This window comes from Rousettus aegyptiacus, unplaced genomic scaffold, assembly GCF_014176215.1.
Source record: "Rousettus aegyptiacus isolate mRouAeg1 unplaced genomic scaffold, mRouAeg1.p scaffold_m13_p_4, whole genome shotgun sequence".
Lineage (NCBI taxonomy): Eukaryota > Metazoa > Chordata > Mammalia > Chiroptera > Pteropodidae > Rousettus > Rousettus aegyptiacus.
In genome coordinates this window covers 103,144,472-103,163,468 of record NW_023416307.1, presented here as the reverse complement: position 1 = coordinate 103,163,468, position 18,997 = coordinate 103,144,472, and the positions used below count along the sequence as shown (strand labels likewise).

General features: G+C 35.4%; 1 protein-coding gene across 2 annotated transcripts in view; it reads left to right on the top strand.

Annotated features, from left to right (window-relative positions):
• Positions 1–1,949: 1,949 nt before the first annotated feature.
• The window catches only part of TAFA1 (TAFA chemokine like family member 1), a 499,612-nt gene continuing 482,564 nt past the window's right edge, over positions 1,950–18,997 (top strand). Inside the window, exons 1-2 of one of the 2 annotated variants that reach the window (XM_036219984.1) lie at positions 1,950–2,423; positions 4,403–4,523. In XM_036219984.1, coding sequence (XP_036075877.1) covers positions 4,406–4,523 — 118 coding nt within the window. In that variant the 5' untranslated portion in view covers positions 1,950–2,423; positions 4,403–4,405. The remainder of the gene's footprint in view (positions 2,424–4,402; positions 4,524–18,997) is intronic. The other variant, XM_036219985.1, reaches the window with a different exon arrangement.

The window sequence follows — 18,997 nt, the reverse complement described above, 5'->3', positions numbered from 1 at the left end:
TTGAACCTAATCCATAGTACGGGTTTCAAGTTTATTTAATTGAGTTAGAAGCTAGATAATTATGTTGAGCCTTAATTGAATCCCTAGAAATAAAGAACATAAAGGTTACAGTTTTGCAAAATGGTAGCCTTTATTAGCAAGTGTGAACTTCCTTTTAATTTTGATATATTATTATTGCACTGAAAAAAACAAAACCAAAAACAATCATGGGGCAAAGACTATCTTCCACACTTTTATTTTTCAAATACCTGAAAAGTATTCTATATATGCCTCTGAAATGAGTGAGTAATAATTTTTCGAGACTGTGTTAATGTTAAAAAAATAAGAAATGTAATGTTTATTTTTTGAGGGTGGTTTGTTTTTTCCATGAATTGTTCTATCTTATCCCAGTATTTAAAAGATGGGCTCCTGAGCCAGATCATTGGAGTTTGTAACCTGTGCTATCACTTACTAGTTATATTACTTTGAACAAATTTCTTAATCTGCCTGACTTCCCTCAAGTTCCCCATTCATGAAATGGAGATAATAATACTTATCTGGGGTTAGAAATAAGATTAATAATAGGGTTAGTAGAAAGGATTGAGTTATACCTTACAAGCAACATACCATAGAGTTGCGCTAGTATATGATGAAGGTTTAATGAACATTAACTGCTGCTGCTACAATTATTATTATTTTGTGTATTGATCATAGTCCATGTAAATACACTGTGTCTATTCATCAATACAACAATAACATACCACAGAAATGAAATATGCAATACCAACCAGAACTTTGGTGTTTTTTAACTATAAGATTAGCATTTTTAACTATAAGATTAGTATTTACTGTTATCTTGAAATTTGTTTATTGGTAAGGTTTAATAAACAGTTGTTATGTTACAAAGAGCTATTATGTGTGCATTGTGCAATGTGAAAGACCAGTGGGAAAGATTGATGAGTCTGAAGGGTCCCTCGCTCTCTCACTCTGTATAACGTGAGAAAAGAGAATGGCTTCCAAAGACGCATTGCAGCATCGAAACTTCCTTCTAATGCCTGCAAAAGGCAAGAGAGTATTCTGAAACATTTCAAAAGGTTTTTGAAGAAAGAAAATTATGAAAACTACCTTGATTCTGCAAACAATATGATAGTATAGATAGTATGAGCTATAACAGTGAAGATCACATCGATCTTATTCTCTCTCTTGTCCCATGCATCTAATACATAGTAGGTGCTTTACAAGTGACTCATGAAATAACTGAATGAATATTTCTGAGAATCACTGATAGTGCAATCTAAATCTAAAATTGAAAATTAGGTCACTTTACATGCATCACTGATGTTTAGGTATAATCATACTATGTTTCTAAAGAAGAAAGTGTTCAAATCATAGCACTAGAAACAAAATATTGAACTGAGTGTTTTCTCTCCCCATCCTAAAATATTATTTGAGGGAGAAGGAAATTAAAAAAAATGCCTCAAGCATATTTCTTTGTAAAAAAATAATCTTCGATGCTGAAAATGACATATTTCTATTTATTAAACATGTTCAAAAACATAAAAGGTTTTTATTAAGCTTATGAATATGAACATTTATACTGTATTCCAGGTGTTCCATATTCCCAGATTTAACAGCTAAAACAATCAACAGACTTAAATTTATATAAATCTAACAATATTTTTGGTTAAATTACTGTTTATAAGAACATTAAGAAGTAAGAAATGGCTACTATTTCACTTTCTCATTTACTGTTAGAAGTCTCATGCCCATTAACATTATCAATATTTTGCAGAATGCTTTTTTCTTTTGTTTCTCCTTCCCTTTTATTCTTTTGGCAAATGAGTGTTATCGGTAAAGCTTCTAACATAATACCCCAGGCAATATAGTGTTACAGAATCAGTGGGCAGGTATTACAATTCACTGTAGCTGTAATAGAGGGTAATGTCACTTTAAGACATGTGATACTTTACAGAGGAGGGATGTATTGAAACAGACTACTGCTACTTACAGCACTGTATAGCAGCCTGGCTCCTGCATTTTGCTGCCTTACTCTGCCCCGAATGCACTGGAATGGGGATGGTCCATCATTAACTATAAACTGATTCTCGTCAGGAAACTGCACATTATCTCACCATCACTTCAAAGGTCTCTCATCAGGCAGAGGTGACGCCACAAGATGATTTAAAGGTGAAAATGACAAGGTTTCCACCCCTCAAACCTTGGCTCCTTTTCTGACAATACAGTCTGAATGAACCCAATGTCTCCTTTATTGTGGAAATAACATCAGAAGAGAAAAACTTTTTTTTTTTAAATCCTGATAAAGAAGATTATTGGGAAGCTCTTTAAAAAAAAATCTTGAATTGTGGCACAGATGGATTTTAGAAAGTGTTAGAGCTTTCCAATGAACGCTAATAGAGTACTCTGCTCTTGGCTGGATTTTTCAGGTAAGAAGCCTATTTTAAGGATTTAAGATTCGGAAAGCAGATTTGTAACCTATTCAGTCATCTCTAGAGAACTATGTAAGGTTGGATGTGTTATTTGTGGGGAAACACCTATTAACATAGAGGCTACCCCTACCTCTTGGTAAGAGAGTGAGCAATGAGAGTGATATGCAGGAACCTTGGAAGTAATGCTGAGAATTAAAGAAAGTAAATGGAAAAAAAAAAAAAAGGAAAATACTGCAAAGGTCAAGTCACAGTAATCTTTTTGAGTGCTAAGACCAATGTGGGTGAGGAAATGAACAAAAGAAACCAGGCACTGAAAAACTGTTAAGTTTTAATTGCGATAGCCTTTTTCAAGTTCAGAGAAAGTCCTCGTGCATTGTAACTGAAATTTACAAGCAGTCTATGCATGCAACAGCCACCTCTGTTTTGTTATTCTACAATTTTCAGGGTATTTTGAAAAGTCCCCAAAATGCATTCATTTCTGGATTCACAGGAGGGTCATTGCTACTTATCCCTGCTGAAGAGAATGCATCTATGTTACTCTGGTAGTTCAGAAGACAATGAGGCTAAATTTGTTGTATAAAAAAGTAAACAGTGGGGAGTGAAACTAACAATACAGTGAATGGCCCATCTGAATCACAGACTGGGGCATGAAAGTCACCATGCTGTTGAAAATAATATTTTCCTACTTTGCACTTAATTATGGTTGTCACCGTTTGTCTATCACTGTCCAAAAATCCTCCTTAAAGATTACATCTCTTTCCTAAAACCAATAAATTATCTTGTATTATGTCTGTACACACACACACACACACACACACACACACACACATACTAATATATATATAATATATATATATATTTATATTTTGTTCTTTGAACATCACATTTTTTGAAAGAGTACCTATTTCTATAACTAAAGAAGTCATACTGGGAGATCACTAGGAGGTTTTAAATGTGTAATTGAAATACTTGAAGTGTATGATTTCACAGTGGAAAATTCTTTAAAAAAGAAACAATCTTGGTTCCAAAGCTCTCTCTATCCAAGAGAAAAGCATATACTTAACTGGATTGTGTAGAAAATGCTTCATATCATTAGCTGAGTAAGGATGATGTTTCAAGTTTGATTAATTTGGCAATATGAAATGAAGCATAAGGTGCTGTTTGAAAAATTAGACAATACGTAGTGCAGCTGAGCTTTGCAGCTCTAAGATTGTTATAGGTACAGATAAGACTTTCAAAGTTTCAGCACCTGCTAAAAGGTGTATGCTCATCCATAAATACATACACCACCTGTATATGCATATTCATCAACACTATACAACAAATGCCACAGTGGGATCTTGGGAGGCAAAGCAATATTGTAAATTATGGCTCACGCCACGTCAGAAACATAGATCTTGCATCTGAAACTCATTCTAGCTGAAACAATTCTTTAGGATTTAAGTCCAGCCAAAAACACTGGTTCTATCAAGAGATTACAATATGTCTCTGAGAAATGATTACTTAGTTTAGAAGATAGCACAGAGATTAAAAATTCATGACTGTAGAATTAAAAAAAAAAAAAGAACCCACTCTTTCCTTTCAGGCTCATGTCAGACTTTCAATGAAGTTAAAATGAACAGGAGTATGCAGCTTTTCAATGCCTGGAATAACTAAAACTTAAAAGATCATTGTGAAAACCAGGTTGTTTAGTTCGGATACAATGTTTCAAATTGCCTGATAGTCAAACTTCAATTTATTTTTGTATTTTGCCAATCCTCAGAGTCTGGTTTTGCAGAATTTCAAAAATGAATTCATGATCTCCTGGAGAGTGCTTTTACTTCAATCTCACTTCATGGCATGACCTCTGCTGGGTCATTTTTTTCTAGTAGAAAAGGGACATGACGTGTGAGACACCCCCTTCTCTCATCAGTAGAACTGACTGAGCTAGGGTCTTGAAGCTGGAGCTAACTCTTCCTGTCTAATGTTTTCTTCAGAGAATGGCAATGGTCTCTGCGATGTCCTGGGTCCTGTATTTGTGGATAAGTGCTTGTGCAATGCTGCTCTGCCATGGATCTCTTCAGCACACTTTTCAGCAACATCACCTGCACAGACCAGGTAAGCAGGTGGTTGGCTCCACTATAGCCTCGGGTCTCACCGCTGACTCCATAAGAGATGATTGAAGGCAAGTGACAAAAAGTGCTATAGTGTGGGCAGCTTGCCTCTGAATTCCATGACATATTGTTGGCTGGATACTCTGGGGAAAGGGGGGTTACTAAAATGACTTACAGGTATTTCTATTAACTTCTTAGAAAAAGGAATTTTCTCTAAGAGCCCCCAACCCCTTCTACACCTAAAAAGTAGAAAGCATTTGTTTTTGGCAACTTTGGCCAAAAGTGATATATTCCGTAAAATGTGGGATAATTTTCAAGACTTGAGGAATTTTTAGGGAAATCAAATATGATCTTTGTAACTGATAAAATAACGTGTGCATATTCCTGAGATGCGTTTTTTATCTAGTAGTGATATTATAAGCTCTGTGTGTATGTGGCTAAGGACTTTGTGAGAATGTTAATGCCAAAAGTGACTTTGGAAGTAGTTTGTCAATGAAAAAGAAATTAAAAAGTAACTTACTATTTCTTGTCTGGTTTAATTTGTCTTCTTTCTCTCTTTCTTCACTTTCTGTTCTTCTGGTATGCTCCATGACTTCTCTCTCTCTCTCTCTCTCTCTCTCTCTCTCTCTCTCTCTCTCTCTCTCTCTCTCTCTCGGCACTTTTTAGAGACAAGTTCCTTTTAGCCTGACATTTTCTTTTTTTTCTATATTGAATTTTGAGTTCTGAACATATTTTGCTTTCTTGGTCTTTCTGTTCAAAGTATATTTTCTACCCTTTCAATGGTCTCACTCTTCAATCTGGATGTTTCTCTTCTTCTTTGCTTCTCCAGCTTTCTCATTACTGTCCCCCAGCTCGACTGCCCTTACCCGCCCAGATTCTCGAAAGATTTCCTTCCATTTTCTATTTAGCTTCAGCCTTTGCATCCATTAACTCCATCCTCCACCCTCCACCTCCACCGCGTCTGGGCTCTGGGGACCAGTTGCACGCCCAGGCTCCTGATTCTAAGTTCTCAAATGCTCCTTCCTACTCCTCCACCCCCTCTCCAAATCCCTTTCTGGCCTCCTCCCGTCCTCCCCGCTTCCTCTCGCTGAGTGGTCCAGCGTCCACGCCTTTGCCTTTCCTCGGCTCTGCAGCGGGCCTGGGCACGGATCCTGGGCTCCTCCGCACAGTCCTCTAGCAACACTTCGCGGGGTGCAGCTTGCAGACTCCCTGGGCTCTGCTTCCAGGCTGGGGGTAGGATGGAAAAGCGCGGGTGCAGTCCGGGGTCCTTCCGCGCGCTCGCACCAGGCTGTAGGGGAGCGCGCCAGCCAGTTCTTTGCCGGAGCCCAGGTCGCCCGAGTAGGACAGTTGAGGGCGGCCTGAGCTCCGGGCTGAGGCCGGGCACTGCCTCTCGGCCCCAGCCACCCTAATTCCCCACGCCCTGGGGAGGGAGGCGAGGGGGCGCTGGTGTCCCTGCAGGTGGGCATGGAAAGCTCTCTGCGGCTGCTGCGCTCTTGTTTTTGTGCCGAGTGTGTCTTGCGCCTTAAGAAGACGCCGCCAGACTCTGAGGCTTCAGTGCCCAGGTGGAGGAAAAACGAACGTGGGTTTCGGAAACTCCACGTTACCGCCAATCAGTTAATCAATTTGTTCTGGCAAAAAAAGTCTTTGATTTGTTACACAGCCATACAAAATAAATGGGAAATCTGCATTCATTGTAATACTTAAAAACAGGAGTACATAACAAAAACAACTCTTGTTAGTATTTTACTCTCTAAAGGTTAATTCCTTTTATCTGGCTTGATCCTTATACAAGTAGATGTAATCTCTCTCCTGCCCCCACACCTTTTGCCCCGAGACTAAAGTTCTGAGGGACTGGGTGACTTGTCTGAGACCACACAACTGTCATTAAGGGTCAGGTTGGTCTGATTTCACCTTCAGAGCCTGTTTCCCAAGCAGGATACACAGTTATGTCTCTGAATGCTCAGAATAATTTTGTCAAGTAGCCTCTTTGGGGAAGTGTGAGCCCTTTGACATAATTTGTGAAAACTTTCAAGTTATGTAGATAGGTGGAATCATTTGAACTATAAACCCATTCTGAAAAGCGGCCATGGCGGAACTGGTGAGAAGTAGTATGTGGTGATGCCAGAGCTCAGGACTGACCATCACCTCTGTCACTTAACATGAATGACATGACCTTGGGCAAGTCACTTCTCTGAGCCCAATTTCCCCTCTCGGGATGTTGTGGAATGTAATGAAATAATCTTCTGGAAAGTGCTTTGTTAACTGTAAAGCTCTTCATAAACATCGGGAATTGCTGGCATTATCCCCACTTAATAGACAAAAAGCATGCATGTTAGAGATGTAGAAGGCGTGAAATAGTGCTATTCACGCAACTAATGGTCCAACCACATAGGACACAAACCTCGCTTCTACTCTTGAGGTTGCTTTTTAACTATGTGGTACCTGGTTAGACTATACCACCAAATTCTGTGTTTTATGTTACTCTCTATGCACATAGTCATGAAAAAAAGTACAGTTTGCAATGAGCTTTCACACAGACTGCCTCTATTAACCAATTAATATATGAGATTTTTGGGGGGTGAGAGGTTATGACTAGGCTACTTGTAATAAGTAAAATCATGTCTTTATGGGGTTCATAAAAATATTATAATTTCAAACTGAGAAACACAGCATTAGGTTCTGATGAAGTTAAACTCAGTATTTGTTTTCTCCATTGTCAACCTTAGAAATTACTTATTATCACCAATGCATGGACAATCTGTATGTAAAATACCCCAAGAAACCGGAGCTGGGAAACCATTTTCAACTCTAAATGCTTATATGTCTGAAACTTAGTTTAGTTTTGTTGATGAAATAAAAAAATATATAAATATTCCTTTCTAGATACAGAAAGATTAAAATGGCATTAAACTCAAAGTCCAGTGTATGTAATATGGTAATTCAACTTTCTCGGGTTTTCGAGAGTAGCTGTAAAGATTAAAGCAATAGATCTTGGACATAGCAATATTCTAGATTATTTCAGTCAGAAATACAATCTTCTTTAATACAGTCTTCTGTTTTGATTTTAAGAGTAAATATATGCTTTTTGTGATGAGAGCTGGGATGTTTCTTTTGTGGGTCTTAAATCTTCAGGGACACTAATGAAATGTGTATGAAAACAAGAGGGAAATCAGGGCCAGTTATCTGTGACAATCCACCCCTAAATGAGCAAATAAATAAATAAATAGCTGGATAAATGAGCAAAAAGAAGAAACATAATCTCATTTTCTCAAATCAGTTAAAACAAGTGACATGATGAGAAAAAATGAGACACCAGCAGACCCTGAGCCTTGCCACATTTGCCTAACCTTGAAAAATCGCCTCTTTCATAAAGCAGGAGCAGGCAGACACCGTGTGCATACCAAGTATCTGGGAAATGTGAAAAATGACAAATTTTCACTCAGAGCCCTGAATGGAGGGAGAGTGAAGGCTTTACAGCTGTCTCCTCACCTGCTTAGGAATAGCTAGCCCCCTCTCGCCAGCCTCTTATAGGCAGCTTCACCATCCCCACAGTAAGATTGATGGTGCTCTGATCCCAAGCAGCCAATTTCGGTCTCTCAAGAAATAATCCACTACACTGACAGATGAGTGGAATTTGACATGATGTTCCCCCCTCGTTCAGATTGCGTGGCACCTGGATGGCACCAGCCATCCCAGGTCCTTTAGAGGAAATGGTTAGAGATTTGGACCAATTTCTGCTGTCAAAACTTGAAACCAGGACAATGTTTTCGTGAAATCATGAATTTGTGATCTGTCTTCTCAATGCGGTGTGTGTTGTACACAAACAGAATGAGAATATGTTAACTAGAAAACTGACTGATTTTAAAATATTCCCTTGCAGTCCCTAAGTACTTCCTATGTTTCATATTTACAGTATTAGGAATGCACCATTTATTTTGTTACTCACTAGTTAAGGAAGATTAAAAATCAATTTAATGAAAGTGAATTTTAAAATTACACAAATGAGTATAATGTGCTATAACAAATTTTTAATTTTAATTAATATTTGGCTAAATCTAGTTTTAATTTTGGGAACAATGTAGGAATTTACTGTAACTATTTGAAGAACACTCATGCCTTTTAAAAATATATACAGTATAGGTAAAAGGAGGGCATTTAATTTAAAAAAGGCAGACTACAGAATGAAAACTCAAAAGTGCCATTCCGTTGTTTCAGTAATTAAAATAGACAGCTTCAATTCTATACAATCACCAGTTGTTGTGTAACAGGTGGAAGAGGATGAATGGTTCGCTTAATGTAACTTTCTAATTTAGGATTGGATTTTTTCCCTTCTGGATACAAAAATTACAACAGCAATTTTAATGATTACTTAATTTCAAGTGTGGGGGTGTATGTGTGAGGGGTTGTCTTTGAAACTTAATAATATATGAATCATTTCAAAATACTTTAGTGAGAAAATTTCTTGAAATTATCTAGTAATTTAAAATTATATAGATAAATTACATGAGACAAGAAGTTATAAGTGCCTAATGAATCATTTATTCTGGAGTCACTGCTATTTTATTGACAAAGGTTTATGGAAATTGTATAAAAAAGATTACTCTGAATAGAATAGTCTATTAAATTAATACTTGGCCTGATTTAAAGCTTTATTAAGCAAAATATAGAGGTACTCATTTATGACTTTATTAGTACTGAAGATCACCATCCATTTTTAAGTGTTTTTTAAATTAAAATATAAAAAAGCATTGTTATGTGCTTTGTATTAATTTTTACCTTATTGTTCAATATTACTTTATTGAAAGCTGCTGAAGGCATGTGCATTAGAATGCCAAGGTACATTAAAATAAAGAACTGTCATAAAATAGTGAGAAAAATAGTGGTTGCATATTGGTTTTTTAAGAATGCATACTAGCACTAGATTTCTAAGTGTAGTGAATGGTGTAAAGATTAAGGAATAAGTTTGTTATTTGTAAACTGAGGCTAGTGATAATCCATTAATCATCTGAATGATGATATTAACCTTATTCCAGAGTAAGAGTGCAGCTATGAACATTTGGTAAGACCCCTAAATATTAGAACCAATAGATATGCAAATAAATATTTTCTGTGGATCCCATGAACTTTAAGAGAATTATTACAATACTATATAAATATTGTTACTATGTAAACCCAACCGTATGACCTCAATTTGAAATTAAGGCAAATAGATACTATATATCACAATGTGAACATTTAGAAGTTTTGTAAATGAACATTAGCTTTCACTTGTTAATTTCTTAAAGTTCACTTAGGATGACAACTTGAATTCTTTTAAAAACTCTCCCAATTTAAAACTCTGTAAAAATTTCAGAGTTTTAGTGTATAAAATAGTACACCATTTTTTGAAAACAATTTGTCAGTGTCTCCCAAAATGTAAAATATGAAAATCCTAACATAATTTCATTTCTAGACACTTATCCTAAGAAAGTGATTGAACAAGTGTGAAAAGATGTATGTTAAGGTTTAGTCAATGTAACAATGATTTTAATAGCAAAAAATTAGAGGGGACTTTAATTTCTATCAAAAGGGGATTGGAAAATAAATCATGGTACATTCATATGGTGGGTGGGATTCAATGTAACTATTGCAAAGAACGAAATATGTTTATATATACTTGTGTGCAAAAATGCCCACAATGTACTGTGGAGTTAAGATAACAAGGAACAGAATACTGAGTTTCAAAATAATTTTGTAGCTAACAAATATTTGCACATCATAAAAATGTCAGAAATGATATAGACATTTCTTATATAGTGTTAGTTCAATGTAATGGAAGGACTGAAATGATTTACTGGTTTCTTTCTCTAATTCTGTATTTTTTGGATTCATTTTTAGTATGGGTATATGCTGCTTTTTAACAAAAAGACTACAATATTATCTACAAAGAATTTTATGGCAAAATTAGAAACATACCAAACAATGTTTCCAGTTTAAGGAATGATAAAGAAGTATAGGTAGGAAAATATCATGAAGCCCTTTTCTTTCTAAGAGCCTTCAATATTCAATATGCAATAAAATGTTTAGGCTAGCATTTCCCAGTTCACAAAACACTGTCCCCTCCAAGATGCTTCTTGGAAAAAAAGTGTTGAGGTAACAGTCACTGCCTGGTATATTCTCCTCATGAGGTTCGCAGTGCATGTTAAGTGTATGAAAGTTCTGGAAAGATTCACAGATAGGAAACTTGATTGTTTTTAGGTTAAATTTTGAAACACTTTTTAAATGTGGTCAACATTAACAGTGCTTATTCATATCACGTGCATTGAGAAGTGTGGGCCAAGATAATTCTGGAATCCTGTGCTATTCAACTTTTTATCTCTCACTTCTAGTGAAGAACTTGATACATAATAGGCTCCCAAAAAATTTTGTGTAAAATTATTAAGGAAAGAAGGAATGGCTATTCGGGTGGCATTTTAAACTCTCATTTATTTGTTACTACTTGTATATGAGTGTTTGTGTGTTTATGGATGGATACAAATGTACCTCTGTGTGTCTATAATTAGGAGATACCTCAAATGGAGAGTGATATAAACATTAAATTATCAGTATAACATACTCATTTATGTATGTATCAGCAATGTTTTTTTATTGATATTTGACTTTTTTCAATATTTGACAGCTATTATATTAATCAAAATAATTCTAAGAATATATTTATAAATGTAGTAAAAAATTAAATCCCTAAGGTTTTCAGTCACAGCATGGATTTTTTTTCTAGAGATTTAGAAAGTATTATAGGCATGGTCTTGAGGGACAGAAGAGAAAATTTACTTAGCAAATAGGGAAAGGCCTTTGCTTTCAAATCTTTTGCTATAGAGAGAAAAATTTACTTCATCTTTGTAACAGTGAGAAAATAACACCAGACAAGTAATTTTTCCTTTCTTTGGGGTAAAGAGAAGGTGAATCATTTTGTTAACGATTTGTATAAACTAATTGAATTCTCCAAAAATGATGTCCTCAAAGCACTTAGAGACCCTCTTGGCCCACTGTTTTCTTCTCCTTCCTCATCTTTATATAATAAAAAAAAGTTCAGAGAAAGAAAAGATAAATGATATTATCATAGTGATTTTTCTCTCAGAAGATGGATATGCTGAGGCATCTGCCTATTCATTAAGCAGATTCTTCCTTCGTGCAGGGAAGGAGTCAAACCAATCATCACCCTGAGTGCAGAAGAGAGGAAGACCTCCTACATCCTCAGCCAATGCCATTGTTCTGCTGAAGTAATTACCTGCATTACCCGTTACTACACCATTATTATACCTTCTCTTCTAGGCATAACTCCCTTTTACCTAAGAATAAATCCAAGCTAGTTGAGTCTGTATACATATAAAGGATTTTTCTGATTTCCCATTTGTGTGGATGAAGAATGGATTGATTGAGTCATATGCTTTGAAATGAAGACAGAATGCCAGCTCCCAGATTTAGATAAGCTACCACACAGTGGGGGACAAAGAACTTCAATGCTCTTGAAATTGACAGTATAACTTGGATTAAGGTCAGCAGGCCAGTAGGTCATATGTCTAACTGAAAAAATATCGTGTAAGTATTCAATAAATATTTTCTAATCAACTAGCAAGAATCTTATATTCTTTAAAAATTACTATAGTGGCAGGAAAGCAGCACATTAAGTCTTTTTATATCTATTGGTAATGAGGAAAGAGCACCAGAGTAGGAGGGCTCTGAAGCTTTCAGGATTTTAAGGCGTCAGTTGCAAGGTTCAAGATGAGTGAGTTGTCCCTAGCAGCTCTAAGCAGGTGAGCCATGCGTTCCATAAACAGTAAGGTATATTCTGCCAAATAATGAAACTATAAGCTGCCCAAGAAACTGATTCATGGATTTTATCCATTTGATAGAGCAAGATTCAGTACAAAATCACCTTTGTATATTTAAGAAAGTTTTCTGCTAAAACCATTTGAAAACTTTCCAGATGATTTTGTAGATAGACAAGGCAAATACCTTCATAGATCAGGCAGTTAGCAAACTGATTAGACCAATGAAAGAGCCAGACATTACCAAATGCTGAAAACCGAGGCAATTAAAGAGCGCATGCACATCTGCAGGTCACAAGACATTCTTAGATACACCGGAGGTGGGCTCATTGTGACTAAAGCATCCAGTATCTTAAGGCAAGCCAGAATTTTAAGGCAAGCCAAAAACTAGAAGTTTATGTGTAATTTCCTTATCTTTTAAAATGCCAAGTGGGTCAAACAAAACTTGACTCAGTGGTGTACCCCAGCTGCTGACCATCTGCGTGTGACCTCAGACAAGATTATTTCTAGCTCCACCATATTATTATTCCTAATGAATTTATCAAAACTTTTTATGTAAGCAAGGCGCAGATAGGTGACAGCAGTTGAGGCCAAAAGGGAGTGTTCTATGCATATCTGACTTGGTCTGCTTTAAAATTATGCCCGTGGTTTAGTACTAGCCTGAGTTATATCCAACATGCTAAAATGCTGTGTCTCTGAACATTTTATAAGATGCTAAATGATATCACTGGAGGTCTGATCAACTGTGAGCATTTATATAATGAAGCCAATTGCCTAAACAGAGGTCTCATTTAAATGTTAGCTAAAAATCAATTAATTTTCCCATAGTTTAAGGTTTGGGAGAAATAGTAATCTGTAAATGTAATAAAACAGAGGGAAACAGCAGCTTAGTTATGCCTATGTAAAACCTTTAATTTAATACCTTATTAACATTCTCAGTGTCTAAAGTCCACTAGTAGGTTGTAAAATTAACTTGAAATGCAAGGTGGTTTTTTTTTTGTACTTTTGAGCAAATGATTTAAGATTTCATGTGTATTCATTTTACATATGAATACAGGCTACTTATTTGCACACTAAATTATGATTCTACTAAAAATGACATGTAACTAAGGCTAACTGAGTTTCCTTAATTCAGTATTCAACTAAGAAAACTGCTGCCAGCCCTCGGAAGCATTGCAATGTGGCTGCATGCAAATACTTAGAATTCATGCAATTTGGGGAAGGATAATTTATCAGTTTATCATGAGTGTTGAGTTGTTAGTGATTTTCAGTTGCTGTGGTCCTTGCTTGTAAATCATAAATTAGTGTTGGTTTAGTTTCATCATTATCGATTAAGTTTGCTGTGGGCTGTTTCATTAACCCTAGTCTGTAATGATGTATATTTGCATATTTTGGATTTTAAATTTGCTGGAGATGGACTTTAAGACATTCCTGAATTGCGGTTCAGAAATCATTCATCTACATCCTTATTATAATATATGTATATATAAATCTCTCAAATTTATTTGTATGGTGATGCTTGTATTGATTATATATTGCCTGTGAACCTCTGGAATATAAATCTCAAGGTAAGTAACATTTTTTTTTCTGTCCATAGGGCGCCATTTTATAAAATATGAACATGTGAATAGGTTCATTTTATTTTAGAAAAGTAATTAGTGATTCATAAATATAACCTTCCAAGTATTTATTGCCTAAGTATTTTTCTATTGGGAAGTGGAAACAGATTGGAATTGGATATTTTACTTCCTCAGTTTGCTGTGGTAAGATGTGAATGCCACCGTTCTATGAAGAAAATTGTAACTAGAGACCAGTTCTTTATAGATGTCTGAATTAAAAAAAATATATGACATAGCAAAATAATAATAAAATGAAGCCATTTTTCTGAAACAAAATGTTAAGCCATAAGAGAATGTGCTACTTAGAAGTTTCAGAAGCCTCAGAAGAGGTCTTATTGAGTTCAATTGTTTTCGTAGCTTCTTATATCACTTTATCTGATGAAAATGCAAGATGCCATGTAGTGGACATGTGCTTGAGAAACTAGGTCACTGGGTGAACATTTGTAGGACATTTTTGACAGCTACTCCCAGGACTGTTTAGAAGTAAAAGCAGGTTTATACTATATAGTGCCAATCTCCTGTTCTCCATCTATCACAGGCCTAAGTAATTAATTAACCACAGAGTCTCAATGCGATTTCAGAATCTTTCTCAGTCCTTATGCAGGCACAACCTATTAATTGACTGACACCAGCATGCAAGTTAAGTCTTTGACCATCCCTGATATGAGTTAATTGACTGACCTTCTCCAAAATCTCTCCTATCAAAAAATGCATGCCATTAAACACTTCTTAAAAAAAAGAAATAAGAAAATGAACCCAATTGCAATTAAATCAAATTTAAATAGCAACACGTGTCTAGTAACTGCTACTTAAGATTGTGCAGCTTTAGACAATTGTTGACTTCCGAGAGCTGCAAAACTTTCTTTTCATTACTTCCAGAAATTTTTATTTCCTTTTTCTATTCTTTTCTAACTCTGTGTCCAAGATAACAAAGCTGCTTGTGATGTGAGTTCTAACCCAACAGGGTACTTTATGATCATAAAGCATGAAACAATTCATTCTGAGCAGAGAAGATCACTCCTCATGAAATCTCTCCTCATGAAAGAAGTGATTTTGTGTTAGGCTTTGAATATTTGTTAGAGAGTTAGTAGAAAGGATCAAGGGTGGCTTATTCAACCAAAGGGAACAGAACAAGTAAAGACTTAGAGACGGGTAAAGGAAATAAAGTGGGGTGGTGGCAGACCTGGATGGCTATAGGACCTAAACTAGTTAGAGAAACTTTGTATTATTCCAGTTAAAAAAAAAGTAGGTTTTTATTTCCTCTGTCACTGTTTTGTAATCATATATACACTAATGGCCACAGATGGAGAGCTAGGGAAGATGGAAGGAAAGAGCTCCCGCATCTACAATTGGAATTTCTTTGGAAAGCAAGTCAGTTAATTAACAAAAATGCAGCAGTGGAACTATGACTAGTCTTATGAGTCTCATGAGGACTTACACACCTTTGAATTATTGCTGCCTTTGTGTAATAAAAGATAAAACATGTCTATACTTTTGATTTTAAAAATTTGTATTTTATATTTAAAGACTTCTGCATCTCTCTAAATCAAACAGCCCTGATTTGGGCTCTTTCTTAAGATATAACATTTGATCTGTACCACAACCCTACATGGTTGATACTGTTACACTGCAAAGGGTGGATAATAATGATGGAACTGAGATAAAAGCTTAGGTTGTGCCCTCTCAGTGAGGAGCATTTTCCATCACAACCAAGTACTACTAGCTAACCTTGGTCAACTAAACTTTCAAAGCACAATATTGAGGGGCATTGTTCTACATTCTCAGGTAACTGTGTCTTGGGCTTTTCCCTTGCCCATATCAGGCAATAATTTTGAGTGCTGTGGCTGACTAAAGCTTTAGTCTTAATTTTGTTATGCCAACAGGCCTCACTGAGAGCATGCTTTCTTTACTTATTGGATTAGCAGCACCTCATTTTTTTAATGTATTTTTTAATAAGCTATTGTCTCCCAACAAATTTTAGACTTTGGAGACTTTGTGCTCCAGGCAGGGAAGCAGAAATATAAGAGAAATCCACATTTATTAGACTCAGTCTTAGTGTAGATTTTTCTGTTTTACCTAAAATGAAATTATAAATCATTCACACTGAAGAAATTCTCTGTAACTACAATTTAACTTTCTGATACAATTTTTTGGCATTTATCATGTTGAGATTTTATAAATTATTCTAGAATATTGTAAAGTGGGCTGACCTTTCTGGTAAGTGGTTTGATCATTTGCAGCAGTGTCTTTTTGCAAAAATATGAAATTTGCTGTCTTTCAAATAAAACTTGCTAGATCCATAGTCCAGTAACATGTGAGGTAGAAATTGCTTACATAATCAGACCTGAGGTCTCTCTTTCAAATTCTTCTCATTGTCAAAATAAATCTCTTCCTCTCTTCCAAAATATCCACATGACTAATGATGGCAAATTTCTGACCCACAGCTTACTCTCCTGTGATTATGCCATTGAAGATATTGCTAATCAATTATGGCACTCTTTGTATTTGAATCCAGATTTAACCTTTGGATCCTTCCAAGTAGTGCTTCAATGATTGAATTGCTAAAGGAGATAGGAGTAATTTCAAAAACAATAACAACAGCCATCCTTGGAACCATCATTATCTAGCACCTACTATGTCACATACTGTACAAACTGTCTTACATGGACTTACCGTTTAATTTTGAGATGAAATATATTATCCATTCTTGATCTATTTCTCCCTTCAAGGTGGACTATGTTATTCATTTAAAAATAATTAATTTAAATGATTAAGCAAGTCAATACACATAAAGTAGTTACAATGATTCCTGGAGGAGGTTAAGCACACATCATGTGTGTAGCATCTGCATACATCTTTGGAAATTAGGTAAAGAGTTGACTTGCTTGCAGGCTTTTTACCTGACCTCACCCTCTTTGTCACCAGTGACTCTTGGCCAAGTAGCTGTAGGATTAGGAGCAGGTTCGTATACTAGGAAAACCAGGAGTTCATTTCCCGGCTCTATTATCATCACACTATTAGCTCTATATGATCAGGTCAGTGTCATTCTTTCTGCCTTGCCCATAAAATAGAGATCCCTGTTTATAAATCTCTACCTTACAGGCTTAAGTAAGAAATAGAAATGATGTCTGTTCAACAGCTGCTATACAGTAGGTGTCCAGCACATGGCATCTCATTATTTTGTTATATAAATAAATATCAAAAAAAGATGGTATAGAAGGACTATTTGATACTAACACAGCCACCTATAATGTTTTACTATATATATATATATATATATAAAGGGAAACACATAGAAATCTTACAATTTAGAATTATTTACCCACTTCATGATTGCATATGAGTTTTCTGATAATTTTCCATATACTCAGCATGAATAAGAGATAGAGATTTTTATGACTAACCTCTACTCTGGAATTCATAATGATTAGCCTTGAGTTCTAAGTCAATGTGAACAGGTCAATACTTACAGTATCCTTTCTTCTAACAATGTTGTGTACATAATTACTGAGGAAGGTGCTCTAATTAATAAGTTTGATAGCATCTGTATGATCCCAAACATTAGGGAAGTTTGGTTAATTAATTTAAACATCTGGCCAATGACATTAACAGGAAACAGTCCAAAAGTCAGCATTGCTGCTTTGCTATTCTCAGAATGGATTATAAGTCTATTATAACTCTATTAAAAGAGCTACTAGTCAACTGAAATCTGATACCATTTATCCATACTCCTTCAGGTGTTTTTTTCTTTTCATTAACTGTGTTGTTCTTAAGACAGTTCATCACTTCTTTGTCATAGGACCCAACTACTAAAGGAAGAAACACAGGTATATCATGATAAACACATTAGTACCTAAATGTCCATGGGTCTTATTCCAGGGTACCATTTTTGTGCACTCTTATGTGTAATCCATATTTTCTACTCTGAATACAAAATGAAATACTTGTACATTAACTGTTGCCTAAGTATCACAGTGTCTAGTATTTTGAACTTTAGAAAAAAAAAAAAAAGTACCATTGGTCAGTTCAGTTTTTTATGTTTTAAGCTTCTAGGAAATTTGTGTCAGCATTGAGAGAATAGCATATGCAGTTAGAAGCATGGATTAAAGATAATGAAGACAACAAATTTGCAATTATTGTTTCAGAGTCCTTTAAGAACTATACCCAACAGGCAAGAGCTCTCTATTGAAGAGGTCAAATCCTTGCCAAGTTATTTGATAAAACTGTCTTTATTTTTTTTTTAACTGTCTTCATTAATATACTTTAAATACATTGTTAAATATTTCTGGCAAGCAGAGCATTGAAGTGATTTTAAAGTAGTGTAAAGGATTTATTAATTATAATCTTTTCATGAGTCTGTTTATATTCAATTGTGGCATTAATAGGTTGCCAAAACAAACTAGAGTTAATTGTATTTAATTAAATTGTAAGGGTAGTTTATTGTTATTATAAGCAGAAAACTCTATCGGTGTACTTGTTTGTATGAATAAGATTTGCTGTAATGTTTTTTTTTCTATTGGATATGGTATTATTCATCAACAGAGAGCAATATAAAAGTGATAATTCAAGAAGTTGTTATTGTAATAGAACATTTGGAGGTGGAAGCTTGAGTTAGTACTTGTAACCATATATCCAGGGTTAGGTAAATAAAGCAGGGTCCCTGTCTTTTTACTATGTCACCCAAGGAGCTCCAAGGCTAAGACCAACTGTCTAACCCCTTTTCCTTCCTTGAAGGGTTTTTTTGTGTGTGTGTGAGGGGAGGGTCAAAGATCTGGGTCAAGGCTTTCATAAAAAATATTTCAAATAATAGCTAAAGAAGTAGGAAGGGCTATATCAAGAGTTAGGTTTGGAGTTTGGGCAGTGAAGAATTCTAGGTAACATTAATAGAAAAATAAAAGTCTAGAGGCAGAAAAGAAGATACATTAGAAAATCTAAAGAGGATCAGAAGATCAAGAAAGAAACACTCCTTTGTCATGGATTAATGAATGCACATAAATGCTTTGTGGATAGCAGGAGGCAAAAAGTGGAAGCTGACATTGAAAGAAAAAAAA